At 54.6% G+C, this 14,906-nt stretch overlaps 6 protein-coding genes across 6 annotated transcripts, besides 8 other annotated features; 1 reads left to right on the top strand and 5 right to left on the bottom strand.

Annotated features, from left to right (window-relative positions):
• Positions 1-46: 46 nt before the first annotated feature.
• Positions 47-1,602, bottom strand: ACLA_009850 (ribosome biogenesis protein LTV1; the record flags this gene model as incomplete). The annotated part of the gene is made up of 2 exons (XM_001273987.1): positions 47-1,517; positions 1,580-1,602. 2 exons carry the CDS (start codon positions 1,600-1,602, stop codon positions 47-49), a joined length of 1,494 nt encoding a protein of 497 aa, XP_001273988.1.
• Positions 307-352: a microsatellite.
• A 53-nt stretch (positions 1,603-1,655) lies between the features above and the next one.
• Positions 1,656-1,682: a microsatellite.
• Positions 1,657-1,682: a microsatellite.
• Positions 1,683-2,162: 480 nt separating this feature from the next.
• On the top strand, positions 2,163-4,202 carry ACLA_009840 (ribosome biogenesis GTPase LSG1; the record flags this gene model as incomplete). Its single annotated transcript, XM_001273986.1, has 1 exon — positions 2,163-4,202. One exon carries the CDS (start codon positions 2,163-2,165, stop codon positions 4,200-4,202), a length of 2,040 nt encoding a protein of 679 aa, XP_001273987.1.
• A 457-nt stretch (positions 4,203-4,659) lies between these two features.
• On the bottom strand, positions 4,660-6,235 carry ACLA_009830 (acyl-CoA dehydrogenase family protein; the record flags this gene model as incomplete). The annotated part of the gene is made up of 4 exons (XM_001273985.1): positions 4,660-5,469; positions 5,555-5,767; positions 5,833-6,078; positions 6,161-6,235. 4 exons carry the CDS (start codon positions 6,233-6,235, stop codon positions 4,660-4,662), a joined length of 1,344 nt encoding a protein of 447 aa, XP_001273986.1.
• A 310-nt stretch (positions 6,236-6,545) lies between these two features.
• Positions 6,546-6,574: a microsatellite.
• Positions 6,547-6,574: a microsatellite.
• Positions 6,575-7,138: 564 nt separating this feature from the next.
• ACLA_009820 (Spo12 family protein) lies at positions 7,139-7,864 on the bottom strand (the record flags this gene model as incomplete). The annotated part of the gene is made up of 3 exons (XM_001273984.1): positions 7,139-7,241; positions 7,420-7,509; positions 7,707-7,864. The coding sequence occupies 3 exons, from the start codon at positions 7,862-7,864 to the stop codon at positions 7,139-7,141; spliced, it is 351 nt and encodes a 116-aa protein (XP_001273985.1).
• Positions 7,359-7,392: a microsatellite.
• A 249-nt stretch (positions 7,865-8,113) lies between the features above and the next one.
• Positions 8,114-8,142: a microsatellite.
• Positions 8,115-8,142: a microsatellite.
• A 534-nt stretch (positions 8,143-8,676) lies between these two features.
• ACLA_009810 (Sad1/UNC domain protein) lies at positions 8,677-11,220 on the bottom strand (the record flags this gene model as incomplete). The annotated part of the gene is made up of 1 exon (XM_001273983.1): positions 8,677-11,220. One exon carries the CDS (start codon positions 11,218-11,220, stop codon positions 8,677-8,679), a length of 2,544 nt encoding a protein of 847 aa, XP_001273984.1.
• Positions 11,221-12,663: 1,443 nt separating this feature from the next.
• ACLA_009800 (putative serine/threonine protein kinase) lies at positions 12,664-14,604 on the bottom strand (the record flags this gene model as incomplete). The annotated part of the gene is made up of 1 exon (XM_001273982.1): positions 12,664-14,604. One exon carries the CDS (start codon positions 14,602-14,604, stop codon positions 12,664-12,666), a length of 1,941 nt encoding a protein of 646 aa, XP_001273983.1.
• Between the last annotated feature and the right edge of the window lie 302 nt (positions 14,605-14,906).

The raw sequence follows: 14,906 nt of genomic DNA, 5'->3' as shown, positions 1-14,906 counted from the left end.
GAAAGAAATAGAAAATGGGTTGTCGAAAGTTTTCATAGAAGCAACATCACACCCTGCCAGGAACCTTCCCGGGTACCCTCGCTGGGCCAAGCCCCTGCCGGATCTCATCCAGCATTCTGATTCCAATAGCTTCGTTTCCATTCTTGCCTCTCTTAGCCTTGGCGCCCTTACGCTTTGCCTGGGCGCTCGTCTTGTCGTCCCAGCCGGCGAGGAAATCGTCCATGACCTCATTGAAGTTGTGTCGGGGGGCGACCTCGCGCCCGTTCGCGTCAATGAGGCTGGGTGCTTGCGAGGAGGCGGTCGAGATACCTGTCATACCAGTCATGCCGGTCATACCGGTCATACCGGTCATGCCACTGACCATGGACATACTATCATCATACTCCTCACCTTCCTCGTCGAGAGCGTACAGAGCCTCGACTCTGTCGAACCGGTCGTCGAGGAGTCGGTGACCCTCTGTACGGGCCAGAGCCGAGGACGTCATCGAGTACGCTGAAGGGTTGGTGAGAGCACCCTTGCGCTTCTTCTTGCGGATGGGCGTGCCACCCATGGTGAAAATGGTGGAGGCAAGGGTGCTGCGCTGCTCTGAGGGAACAACACTGGCGGGGGTAGCCGGCGTGGCCGTCACCTTGCCGTCCTTCTTGAACTTGGCGAACTCGCGCATCCATCCCTGGTCTTCGGGGTCCATATCTGGAGCGGGCGCGTCATGGCTAGGCAGCTCTCCGGGTTCCGTTGGCTCTGATTGTTTGGGTGGGATGGCTTCATGCTTCGCTTTGGCGTCGGTAGTGTCCATTTGCACGGGTGCTTTCTCAGTGGCATCGGACTCCCACCCGTCATCTTCGTTGTCCTCGTCAAACAACGTGTCTTCCCACTCCCCCGAGTCGATCTCCTCCGCGTTGGAAGTCAGCTTTCCAAAGACGTCCTCTTCATCGTCTCCATCCACATACTCCTCGTCTTCAAGCGCCTCGAGCACCTCGCGAAGACGAGGATCCATGTTCGGCTGGAAGCCTGCAATGGCATCCGGCACATTTTGCTGGTCTTGGTATGTTGGCCGTCGGACATATGACGAGGCGGTTGAGCGCATATCGCTGTACTCGGATCCATAGACACTGCCGGCTCCGAACTCGCTCCTCTCATCGTCAAGTGTCAACTGCTCCTTCAATGCATCTTCGAGTTTCAGCCCCTTCGCCTTGGCTTTTCCTTTGCTTGCGGCCTCCACGAAGTACGATTCTCCGCCTCCGGTACCCAGCTCGCGCAGATGCTGCATGTAATCATACTTGCTGTCGTCGTAATAGATGCCATAATTCGCAGCCTCGCCCTCATTTTTCCGGACCGAGTTCGAACCAAATTCGCTGGCTAGGTCGGACAATTTCTTGGAGCGGTCTGATGACTGGGCAGCAGGGATAGGAGGACCGTAGACGGGATGCAGAACTCGATCGTCCGCTGCGGGATCGTGAATCAAAGGGTCATTCTGAGATCGGTGAAAGAGCTGGTATGTGGTGGCATTCTTCTTATCACTGTGCGCCGGGATTAGTATCGCTGCCATTCAGCGGTTGATGAGCATCGGTGACCAACGTACATCCACTGCTTTCGGGGAGGCATCTTGTATATTGTGTGACCGAAGTTCTCGTTCTTGACTGCTTGGTCTGCGCGCGCTCTCTCTCTCTCTCTCTCTCTCTCTCCTTTGGAGATCAAAAAATCAAAATTTCGAGATAGTGGGATGATATCAGTCACGTGTCCCTCTTATCGGGCAGCTGGTGCCTAAGGCAGAACTTGCGGATCACAGCCTTTTCAGCCCTAAAGAAGCGTCGATGGATGGAAGAGTTGAAGCATAAAACCGATGGTCGGTCTGCTTATATCCCACTTCTGTCGATACTATTCTGTTTCTTTCCAAGTGTGGCTTTTTTTGGCTGCAATTACTCTTCGTTGTTGGATGACTCAGCGCCCTTATCTTATCCGCGCGGGGTTTTCTCTAGGAAATCTTCAACGACCATTAATAATATCGATTCTCTCTTCCCTTTTGCCCCCCAAACTACACCCTCTCCCTTCTTTGTTTATTGGGGATACAGCTTCTCCTGTCATATTCATACAGGAGTATCTCTCTAGGGAAGTCATCACTGTCGGTGGAATCGTCAGCGGATTGAGCTGCGCACACCGCCACCATGGTTCTCGCCAAATCCAAAAATTCCGTCGGGTTGGGAAATACCCTGATGAAAGACCGATTCGGCAAAGGAAAGGCATCAAACCAGAAGAAAGTCTCGCACAATAATGCTATCACCCGTACCGGACAGAATGGCGAGACCTATGTCACCAACGCCGCGAAGGAAGCGGCGTGGGTGAAGATGCGCAGTATCACGGAGCAGGCCGCCCTCGATGAATTCCTCAGCACTGCCGAGCTGGCCGGCACCGACTTCACCGCGGAGAAGATGAGCAATATCAAGATCATTCACTCGGACCAGAAGAACCCGTTCCTTCTTTCTGCCTCGGAGGAGAAGTCGGTTATGAAGAAGCATCAGGCGAACAAGGGACGGTTGAGCGTGCCTCGGCGGCCGAAGTGGGACTCGTCGACGACGAGAAATCAGCTGGAGTTGATGGAGAGGGAGAGCTTCCTGGAATGGCGCAGAGGCCTCGCGGAATTGCAAGAGAACAACGATCTTCTGATGACACCGTTCGAGCGGAACTTGGAGGTTTGGAGGCAGTTGTGGCGTGTCATTGAGCGTTCGGACCTCGTTGTGCAGATTGTCGATGCTCGAAACCCGTTGATGTTCCGATCGGAGGATCTCGAAAACTACGTGAAGGAGATCAATCCCAAGAAACAGAACCTTCTGCTTGTCAACAAGGCCGATATGCTTACTGAAAGACAACGAGAGATGTGGGCGGACTATTTTGATCGCAACAACATCAGCTTCCGATTCTTCTCGGCCCACCTGGCCAAGGAGGAGAACGAGGCCCGGCTCCTGGACGAATCGGATAGTGAGAGCGAAGATGAGTATAGCGATGACCTGGCTGACGCGACCCAGTCGATGAATCTCAAAGACAAGCAGGATGCAAAGGACACGCCGGCCGAAGGTGCCGGGCAATCCGAGCACGATGGGGGTCTAGAGCTTCCTGAGCCGAGGAAAACAAAGAGAACGGATATCCTTAACGTGGAGGAGCTGGAAGACCTCTTCCTGTCCAGCGCGCCGGCCCCTCTGCCGGACAGCGACACGCCCGAAGGGCAGCGGAAGCAGAAGACGACCATCGGTCTCGTTGGTTACCCTAACGTTGGAAAGTCCAGTACCATCAACGCTATCCTCGGCGCCAAGAAGGTGTCTGTGTCCGCCACGCCCGGAAAGACAAAGCACTTCCAGACCCTGTACCTCTCGCCCGAGATCATGCTCTGCGATTGTCCCGGTCTGGTGTTCCCCAACTTCGCTACGACCAAGGCTGAGCTGGTGGTGAACGGCGTCCTGCCCATCGACCAGCAGCGCGAGTTCACAGGCCCCGCGGGCTTAGTCGCGCACCGTGTGCCCAAGCACTTCCTCGAGGACGTCTACGGAGTCAAGATCAATATCCGGCCGCTGGAAGAAGGCGGCACCGGCATCCCCACCGCGCACGAACTCCTCCGATCCTACGCCAGAGCGCGCGGCTTCGCAACCCAGGGCCAAGGCCAACCGGACGAGTCCCGCGCCGCTCGCTACATCCTCAAGGACTATGTCAACGGCAAACTTCTCTTCTGCCACCCGCCCCCGGTCCCCGAAGGCGAGGACCCGATCGATTCCTACGACTACAACCGCGAGCTCTACGACATCGCCCACCTCCCACCCCGCCGCCAGGCCATCCTCGCCAGGACCGCGCAGTCGCAGTCCGACGCAGCAGCGGCCGGCGAGGACTTCGATGACGACGCGGAACTCCTCTCTCTTGCGTCCGCCAGCCAGGGCCAGCCCGTGCAGGGCGCGCGCTCACGGAACCTCGACACGGGCTTCTTCGGCACGGGCTCGAAGACCTCCGCGGGCCGCCTCACCCTGCCCTTCAACGCGCAGTACACCGAGCAGGGCCAGCAGATCCGCAAGAACCTGACGGGCCGCAAGGAGCGTCTGATGGTCGCGCTGGAGCGCGGCGTGGACGTGTCCGAGGTGCGCGGCAACTCGAAGAAGCACTTCAAGGGCAACAAGAAGCGGGCTAAGCAGAAGCGCACGGCGGCGGAGGATGACGATTACTGAACTCGCTGGCGAGTGGCGCATTTTTCTTTCTGGTCTCATCGGATATGTTTTTTTTTTTACGGCTGTATGGCTGGGCGGCGGGTGGGAGGGGGGGGGGAAGAAGACAGGCATGGATGGGATGGGTTCGGGTGATACCTTAGAGATGAAATGCATCCTCTAGCGAAAAGTACCGGGCATTATTTTTGTTTTATCTTCATTTCCCCCCTTTTTTTGATGGTTCTTTTCCCCTGTCATTTTTTTTAGATACCGGAGTTAATCGTCATCTTGATTATTGTCTTGAATAGAAAGGGATCTTCGCTTGCATCTAGGAAGAATGATAGTAAAGAGAGAAGGAAAGCCTTGAACTGATAGGAGACATTTAGGATTTTAGTATATAATATAAGTAAGTATGGTATCAATCTAATTCACAATCGGCCAAAAAAAGAAAAAAAACGAGAACAAGAGAGAAGAAAAGGCATCACAGATGGCTCTTGGGCTTGGCGAACCCGCTGGCCGTCAGCAAGCGCTCGCCCTCCTCCTTCTGGTACTTCAGCTTGGCGACGATGGCGTCCTGGCGCGACTTGTTCTCGCGGCGGCCCAGCTGCTGCAGATGGACCTCGTCGGGCCCGTCGGCGATGCGCAGGGTACGGATCATGGCCCACAGGTTGGCGAGCGGGGTATCCTGGCAGACGCCGGCGGCGCCGTAGGCCTGGACGGCGCGGTCGATGACGGTGAGGGTGGTCTGGGGGACGAGGACCTTGGCCTGGGCGATTTCCTTGAGGGCGGCCTTGGCGCCGGCCTGGTCGATCTTGATGGCGGCGTTGAGGACGACGAGGCGGGCGGCGTCGATCTCGATGCGCGAGCGGGCGATCCACTCGAGGATGACGCCGTGGGCGGACAGGGGCTGGCCGAAGGTCTTCTTCCGGTCGTCGTTGACGCGGGCGATGAGCCACTCGAGCGCCTTCTCGGCGGCGCCGATGGTGCGCATCGCGTGGTGGATGCGGCCGGGGCCCAGGCGGCCCTGGATGATCTCGAAGCCGCGGCCTTCGCCGAGGACCATGTTGGCGACGGGCACCCGCACGTCCTTGAAGCTGATGTGGCCGTGGCCGTGTGGGGCATCGTCGTACCCGTACACGGTCAGCATGCGGTGCACGGTGATGCCGGGCAGGCCGGCGGGTACCAGGATCACGGACTGCTGGCGGTAGGGGTCCGGGTTGGTCGAGTCGGACTTGCCCATGACCAGGTAGATCTGGCAGCGGGGGTCACCGGCGCCGGAGGACCACCATTTCTAGGACGGAGGAGTGTCAACAATCGTCTCTTGGAGGCGTTTTCTTTTCTTTTTTTTTTTGGAGAAATAGAAAATATCCACATACCGAGCCATTCAGAACGTATTCGTTGCCCTCGCGGCGGATGTTCAGCTCGATGTTGGTCGCATCACTCGAGGCGACATCGGGCTCAGTCATGAGGAAAGCGGAGCGGATCTTGCCCTCGAGCAGGGGAGCCAGCCACTGCTGCTTCTGCGCCTCGTTGCCGTACTTGGCCAGCACCTCCATGTTCCCGGTATCAGGGGCCGAGTTATTCGTCGCCTAGATAGACGATCCCGTCAGCACCACCCCCCAAAATGCATCCGTACAACCCCCAAACCACCCACCTCGGAAGCAATCTTGCTCTTGCCCAGATACTCGGCCATCAGACCATACTCGAGGTTGCTGAAGCCAGCGCCCTGGGAGAAGTGGTTCTTGGGCAGGAACATGTTCCACAGACCCAGCTTGCGGGCCTTGACCTTGAGCTCTTCCAGCACGGCTGGGTTGGTCTGCCATCTCTTCTCGCCCTCGCCGAGCTGGGCCTGGAACAGAGGTTCGGCGGGGATGCAGTCCTTCTCGACGAACTCTTCGACCTGATGTCATCCAGCGATAGTCAGTAAAGGGTATCTATTTATCTACGACAGGGCAATAGATCGACAGAGATTGGAGACATACCAGATCAAGAACCTTCTTTGCCCGATCGCTTACAAAGGGCTGAGCAATGACGGGAATCCTTGAGGAGGCGGACATGGTGGTTTGGATGAGAGAGAGAGAGAACGGAAGCGGGGGTATCAATTAAGAAGTGTTTATGCAGAGCGGATGATTCTATCACAGGACAAGATGGGATGAAGGGGCGAAAGAGACGATTATAAAGGGCGAGCAACGATCCGACCCGACCAGTTGCGTGGATCATACGAGGACAGCGCTGTGAGGGTGAGGTTGTTGGATTTGCGGAGAAATCGCAGTTTTGCGGAGAAGCAGCCGAGCACGCGTGATGAACCTCGGCTGAGTTGGGCTTCGAACCGTTGAACGCTCCCCTGTAGATATTCAGTCTAGAATCTTCATTCATTCATTCATTCATTCATTCATGATAATAGTTCTAACTAGCTCGAGACGAAGAGAGATCCAGTTGCGAATTAGAGTAGTGTTGTCGATGTTCGATCCAAAATTCCAGATCGGTCCGAGGCTACGCGTTAACCGACACGGAGGCATCGATCGAACAGTAGAAAAAGAAGAAGAAGACGACATGAATATCATTACTTTCCCAGACAGAACATTATGGATCATCGATTGGCAGAGAGCCAACAGCCCCAACAGACCAAAAGAATGAAAGAGCAGAAAAAAAAAAACAGCCATTCCCAATCCCTCTATGATCCCAGATCCCACATAATCTCCAGATGAACCCCAGCCCAGATAGAAAGGAAAACAACCCAGAAAACAAAAGCGACCCAAAGACAACAGTCTTAACACGTTAAGCACTCAGGAACCAAGCAGGCACTGCCCCATGGGTATCAGCGATGAATCCATAACCGTACTCAAGTCTGCCTCGCTGCATTCCTATCTATCCATACGATGCGGCCCGCGCACTCAGGACAGAAGAGGAATAGAAAAAAAAACGAGACAACACTCAAGACAGCGATATCACGCCTCACCTCACAGACCATCCCCTCCAAGGCTCTTGCTGTTATGTTCCGCCGAGTTCTGCTCAAAGGTCTTCTTGCCGAGCTTCGCGAACAACGACTGCGGTTTTCCCGCACTACCATGGGGAAAGAAAAAAAAAGAAAAGCACGTCAGCTCTCTGGCATTCATAACAAAGCAGACACGACAGGTTTCCCCATCTCACTTATGAAAGTCCCCGGAAGAACAAGGTCGTAGGGGGAGGGGGAAGGAGAAGGGAAGGGGCAGGGAAGTGACATAAACATCACCGAACATACTTCTTGAACCGCTTCCCCTTGAGATCACTCAGTTTCTTCGAACACGGGCTCATGAGTTCATCTGACGGAGACACATAGCTCGCTTGGTTCCTGTCCGACCCCCCCCCCCGGCGGTCATTAGCCTTGACTCCTTTCCTCATACCGCGCGAAAAGTGCCTTGCTCGCTGCGCACCGCACTCCGGGGGGGACAGAGTTTTTTTTCTCTCCCACCCGCGCAGCACGCGGCTCGCAGCCAAACAGGACCAAACCGAAACCAAAGAACAAAAAAAACCGGGGGGACTACTTACTTGTCGCCGTTCTCCAGCTTGCCCTGCAGGACCTGGCGATGGTACTCCATCGAGTTTGGGTTTGACGCGGCCTTGAGATCGGTGGGCTTGTCCTGGTTTGCGGCGAGGTGGGTGTTGGTTGACCGGTCGGTCAGAGGGGAGGCGGTTGTGGAGTCCATTGGATCGGTTGTGTTGATTTGTCTTTTGAGAGATCTTGCTGTGATCTTAGAGAAGAAGCACGAGTGGACTTGGGATGTTGGTTGTCTTGAGATGCAAAAGAAGTAGAGAATAATGAATGAGTGATGGATAAGCAGAGCGAGCGAGAGGGAGAGAAAGAAAAACCCGCGTCGATTGTTGTCATGGCAACTGGAAATACTTGACATACTTGACATCATGAGACGATCGCATTCAAGGGTTTTGAATCCAGGTATATATATATATATATATATATATATATTGATTGATATGAATGTCATTATGTCTCATTTACATCGTAAACAGTGGTATCTACATAAAAATCTAGGTCGTCAATACAAGTATCGCACATCATGTCCACCACAACCACTCCATACTCCATACTCCGTACTGAAGTAGAATAGAAACAGTGAAAACTGTACAGGAAGTCGGTCGCCTCCCTCGCTCATCCTCGGGGCGACAGATAGAATCATAAACTCAACAAACAAAGAGAGCCCAAAGCCGCAAGGTCAGCATGTTTCCCGGCCAACATCCTCTTGGTTGATTCCCGCCCATGTCCGGCACCATCACCACGGACTGCGCACTCAGACCGTCAGACGAAACCAACTAAATCAACTTGGAAAGTCACTTCCGTGATTCAACGCCACCGGAATGATGATGATCGCATTCCTGGCAGATTCCAATACACCCGCCAGGGTTTACACCGGGGAGATCGTCGGGGTGCCCGGTTTGCTCAGACGCCAATACGGGTGGCAAGCCATGATCCATTGATCCACAAAGTAGTCTTGTAGGACGCTCACGATCCCATAGATTCGGAAGACGCCGAATTCCCATCTCCGTCCTCTTCCTCCGTTTTCAGAACCGGCGGGCTACTCTGCGACCGGAGATGGGGAGGCTCGATTTCCGGCATCTCCAAGGTATTCGGAGAAGGCGACGGCTCTCGCTTTTCAATCGACTCCAAGGGACTCGACGTTTCCGACGTAGGCGTCGGCGGGGCGTAGGCAATAGGGGGACTGGGCGGGCTATCCTGGGAGTCCTCCGAGGCATTCCTCCGATGGCCCCCGTGGTACGATGACGCTGGCCGGGTAGACCCAGGGCTCGCGGAAGGAGAGCCGAACCGAAACGGCGGAGACGATGATCGGAGACTGTAGGATCGCGAGACCATGTTCTGCACACTAGGAAGCTCGATGTAGCTGCTCACCGCGCCCCGAGAAAACAGGACCAGACCAAAGCAGAAGAGAACCATGATACTCTGGATGACAGCCACTCGCTTCTGGAACACCAGCTCGTCGGCCAAGACGCCCAGCTGCGCACTGAGTGAAAAGAGCTCCTGGTGATATTGGATGCGTTGGTTCTCAAACTCCAGAGCCACCGTCTTCCAGACCTGGTCGTACTGGTCGCGAAAATCCCTCAGTTCGTTGAGGACGGTCACGTTCAGAGTCTCCAGGAAAGTCGATGTCTTGGCTAGCTGGCGCTTCTCGACCTTGCTGAACGCATCTCGCAGAATGCGCGACTGCTCTTCAATATATAACAGCGACAGTGTCGAGTTAGACTCCAGCATCTGCAGCCGCTTGTTCACGGACTTGAAAAACGACTCCTGTGTCGGGGGGGTAGGCGACGGCGGCTGGGCCACGGTCGTCTTCGTAGATTCCGAAGGCGGAGTATGTTCCTCTTGCGGGGGGGCTGTCGCTCGCTGATCTGCCTCGAACGTGACATCCTGCTGGGCCGTTTCGGACAGGGAGGTCGTCGAAGACGGAGACGGGACAGCATCTGTTCCTGGCTGTCCAGCAGCTCTTCGGGCATCCGCTGTTTCTTGCATGCTGGCATTCAGACTGGGCTCATTAGCCGCAGGGACATCGGGGTGTGATGGTCTAGGATCCCTCGGCAGTGAGCCATTTTCAGCAGCAAAAGTTGCGCCATTATGGCCAGCAGTGTCGACGGGTACTTCATCCTGCCCGCACACCTCCTTATCGGGATGGCCCATTGTCAAGAGCGCTTCAACCGCCTTTGCAGGGTTCAGGCAACTTCCCCGGGCCAGAACCTCCGGCTCTTTCACCACACCAGGGTCAATGGATGGTGTTGCCAGTGGTTTCGCCGATTCAACATCGTCGGTGACCTGGCCAGGTTCCAGGGACTCCTCGACCATTTCATCATCTCCCCGAGCCGCTTCCCCGTCATGTTTATACTCCTCAAGCATAGTCGTCCCATGGACGCGAATGAGACTGAGAGGGCAGTAGAACTCGTTTCCGTAGTGGGTGAGGAACTCAATCTTCAGATACCGAGCCCAGATCAAAGGATTTTCCACTGCGAAAGCCTGCACTTCACGCGTGTTCCGGGCCTCATACACGCCGAGTTCCCGCCACTGATCCATCTTCGCCGGGTACCGGTCCGAGACGCTGATGCGGAACGTATGAAAGATGGAGCTGAAGAACTCGTAGTTGGCCAGGACGACCGTGTCCACCAGGATATCATCACACAATTCAAGAATCAAGAACTTGTTGCTGGCCCGGCACTCGTTCAACATGTAGCTATCCTTGTTCTCGATCAGCACCGACGAGGACCCCTGACATTCGGGATTCGTCTTGAGCACCGTAGCAGCGCAGTCGAAGGACGCATAATTGAACCGCTCCTTGCATGTCGTCCCTGCATCTTTCCGGCGCATGGTGCCCGCCCGCAGCACCGCCGGCGACGGGGCACTCGCCTCTGCTCCGCCCCCGCTGCCAATCGCCCCGAGACGATCCCCCTTCTGCACCCCGGCGGCGCCAAAGGGCGGAGGCCGCGTCGCCTCGGGCGCATCGGCTCCAAACCCGCCAAAGTCAAGCTCGATCTCCGCGTCTTCGCCCAACGAGTCCAGCGCGTTGCTGATCCCCGTCGGCCGGTGCCGGTCCTCGGCCCCAGCAACTCCGCCGCGCCGGCTACCCCCGACATTCTCCGCCGACTGGCCGGCCTTGGCAAGATTCTGCTTCTTCCAGTCCTCAAAGGAGAGGAACTGGACGTTGTCGAGAGGCGAGTCCGTATCCAGCTCCGGGTCGTGTACGTGCTCGGGCTCTTGCTCCTGGCTGGCGGAAGAACTGGCGGTGCCGCCGCTGGGGGTTGAGACCGCGTCGGAAACTGTCGACACAGTCGCAGGAGAGCCTGGGACGATCGCAGTCGTCTTGCTCCAGCGACTCTCCACGCATACCGGCCACCGGATGAAGTCCGCCTCGGTGTCGCGCCAGGTCCTTGCCAGACATACTGGTTGTGAGCTCGAGCTCTTTCCAGCAACTCCTCCGATCGCAATGAAGAACAGGATGGTCAAGTGAATAAGGAGGAATGCGCCCGCGCATCGGTCCCGAATCATGATGAACGCCGATTTGGTTGAAGAAATGAAATAGAGAAGAAACCTCCCCTAGGTTAGATTTCGGTCGGTGACGACCAGGTCAAGCGCGTTGGTCCAGCTGATTCTCCTGGCAGTAATAATGTACACCCTGAGTGGCGAACTGGGGGAGAGAAGACGGAAGAATGGCTTCGTAAATTACTCGTCCAGTTGCCGATTCATTGCGGACCCATTGCTTTCTGAAACAAAGGCAATATTGCCTCCTCGCGTCAGCTGTTTGAAATAGAAAAGGCGTTGGGGCCAGGCTTCTTCCATAGAGCTAGACGGACTTACCGCGTGCTGTTCGGCCGCGCTCCTGCTTTGGCCAGGTGTCTCGATAGCGAGGATACGAGATGGCAGGGGTGGGAATGGTCGACTAGGACGCTCCAGGAGTAAGTAAGTAGACTGCAAATCAGCAATAGATATGCTGAGAGACAAGTACTTAGTCGAGTTTAGCCGAGAACAATGACTCGACCCATCAGGGGGAGGTGGCTGTTGCTCGTCTGATGATTTCTCAACAATGCCGTGACCGCCTTTTTGTCACCGCCTCGACAATGATGGAGATGCCGAGTCTGGTGGAGTATACGGCTTCAACTTGAATACATTGATTAGTGCCAACGCAGCTAGTCTACGGCTTTACTACGGTGTTACAGTAAAAAAACATATTGACGAGAACTGATGAATTCAAAAGACTATTCCTCCAAACTGAGTCCACTTCACAGCCCTACCCGACTGTCCCAACTAGCTACACAGTACAGGAAAAACCAGTCCACTCTGACTGAGGCTTTTTTGGAAAACCGAACGGAGAGAGAGAGAGAGTGGGAGAGAACAATAGTCGCTATTCCCGTAGCTTTTTTTTCTCACTTTTCTTTGGAAAGACTGACGGGGAAGATCGAAGAGCTCATCATCGCATCTTCGTCCCAGGTCCTTGTCAAACCGTCACACATTGCATCTTTCTGATGTCGGAAGAGTATGCGAACACCACACATTAACTCGAACAACAAAGCGCCCAACCTCCATGGAATACAATCCCACCGATAATCAGATCATGAGTCACTTTTGAACTGCTCGTCGCCACCACCTTGCACATGCTCCAAGAGAGCTATAATATACAGGAAGGAAGAGAAGAAAAAAAAAAAAAAACGGAAAACACAAGGATAGAAACGTGCTCCAATGCCGCGTGCAAAATTCTATCTATGAGAATGAATTTTGGATTTTTTTTCTCGAAAATTAGGAGAGGCGAAGACGATAGAGGGGAAAGGGGGAAAAAAAAGAGAGAGTTAAAAAAGTGCGGAAAGGAGAAATCAAAGTATGAAAGAGGTAAGATGGGCGTATATAGGTTTTCTTTGCTCTTCTTCCAGAAAGGATGACGGGGAGTCGAAACGGGGAGACGTGGAACACGGGGACATCGTCACGATGATGAGAGATTTAGAGGTGAAGGTCATGCCAGCCACCGACGAGATCAAGATCCTCATCGATGCTTCCATCATATTCACTGAGAATATGAGGGTTGACGGCCTTGGGAGATTCCATAGCATCCCGACGCTTGCCCTTCTCCAGGAACGGACGGCGACGACGATCCTGATGCGCCAGGTTGTCCTTCTTAGCCCAGGTTCCATAGTCAAATCCAGAGGACCCAAGGCCCCAGTCCTTTCGCCAAGCCATGTTGTTTGCTGATTTCGGTTGGCCGAATGACCTTTCCGTGGGCTTGTAGTTCCTTCTCTTGTCGCCCAGGGCGGCCCATTTGTCGAGGTTTGACTTCTTAGGAGGGCTGGGCATATAGCGAGGAACAGAGCCAAAATCGACATGTGCAACATCGACAGGAGGTGATTTGGCGGAAATATCCACTGGCTTGGTGACAGGCGCCTCCGGAACGGCAGAACGAACATTGAGAAGCGAGGATGAATGAGGTTCACGAAGACCGCCGACAGGAGTAGGAACATCGATGCCGCTGCTTTCATGACTCCAGCTACGAGAGTTTTGCTCACGTCGCTGGTGCAAAGCAATGTCTTCATGCTCGGATTCCTCTTCCTCGTCCCAAAGGTCACTCCAACTCTTGGAGATTTGTTCGTTCTTGTTCCGACCAAAGACCATGGACAGGGAAGGAAGGGGCTTGGTTGCATGGCCGGGGAGTGAGCCAGTGATGGGGACAGGGTCCGAGGGAGGCGGATATCGAGGAGCATTTCGTCGGAAGTTAGTCGACTTGAAGGATTCGCCCAGAGCGGACTCGAGGACGGATGCCATGGAGAGGGTACCCTGATGGATGGAGAACCACGATGTTCCGGCAGTTTCAGACGGAGGGAAGAGATCCTCGGAGTAACTCTCGTTGTCAGGAATGGCAGACAATTGGCGGAAGGCCGGAGGTGGGCTGGATTGCAATGCCTTGGCCCAGGGGAAGGAATCGCCTTGGTTGGCAAAGGTGGTCTGGATGGAAGGGGTCCGAAGAGGCTCGCGGTTGGCACTGGCGGGAACAACCTCACGATCATCGGTGCAGAACTCATCCAAGACCTCGTCGTCGGTAGTGAAGCAGACAGCCCGCGTGATAGCATCACGGACAGCCGAAAGCGATCGTTTCTCAGGATCGATTGCCAAGGCGAATCTCAGGATTTCGAAAGTGTCCTGAGACATGTTGGTGAAGATATCGAAGAGAGACTGGCGATCGCGAACATAATCCGCGAACAGAACATCCGACTCCGTTGGGGTCGCAAAGGGATTCCGAGCGAAGAGGATGTTGAGCAGACAGATGCCAACAGCCCAGATATCAGCCTTGGCGGGAGAATAGCCATTGGCACCTGGCTCGTACTGTTCTGGAGCCATGTAGCGGTCACTTCCAACACAGCCTTCATGACACCACGCATCACTCGTGGCCAAGCCGAAGTCACCCAGCTTCATCGAACCGTCCTGGGTCAAGAAGATGTTCTCTGGTTTGATGTCACGATGGTACATGCCGTTCGCATGGACATGCTCCACAGCGCTGACGAGTTGCAGCATGAAATCGCGAACATGCTCCGTCTCCAGAGGACCGCGATTGAGCCGGATGGCTTCGTAGAGATCGCCATTTGCGCAGTACTCCAGAACGAGATAGAGATGAGCCTCCGTCTCGAATGAGTGGATGAGATTAACGATGTTTGGATGGTATGCAAGGCGCTTATGGCAGTCAAGTTCTTCGAAGCGATCGTCGATTGCTGGTGGAGCGGAAGGGTCATCAGACGGCACCTTGGTCAGGCACTTGATGGCCACATCTTGGCCGGTCTTGGTATCAGTTGCAAGAAAGACCATACCAAAGGATCCGTGGTTCAAGGGAGCCACGGTCCGGAATCGACCGTCCAAGAGCTGGCCTCGGACAAAGTTGTTCTTCAAGCACTCCATGGTTGATGGTGACAATTCGAATCTCGAGTCCAAAGGAAGAAAGATGATTGGTGGAAGGTCCGTGGGCAGTAATCGAAAGACAAGGAAAAGGTCGACGAGATGATAGATGATGTCTCGGAAAGAGGCAATGCAGAAGCGAGCACAAAGAAAACAGCAACCAGGCTATGTGATATAATCAAGAAAAAAAAAGAATTCAGGCCTGCAATGCCAACGAGACCTTGACCACCGAAGAAAACCAAAGAAGAGAGGAACGGGGAGCAATTGAAGCGAAGAGAAACGGAAGAAAAGCGAACACCGATTTG

The sequence above is a fragment of the Aspergillus clavatus genome, genomic scaffold, assembly GCF_000002715.2.
Source record: "Aspergillus clavatus NRRL 1 1099423829795 genomic scaffold, whole genome shotgun sequence".
Classification (NCBI taxonomy): domain Eukaryota; kingdom Fungi; phylum Ascomycota; class Eurotiomycetes; order Eurotiales; family Aspergillaceae; genus Aspergillus; species Aspergillus clavatus.
Note: the sequence above shows the minus strand (reverse complement) of the source record. Positions and strands in the feature narration are given on the sequence as shown.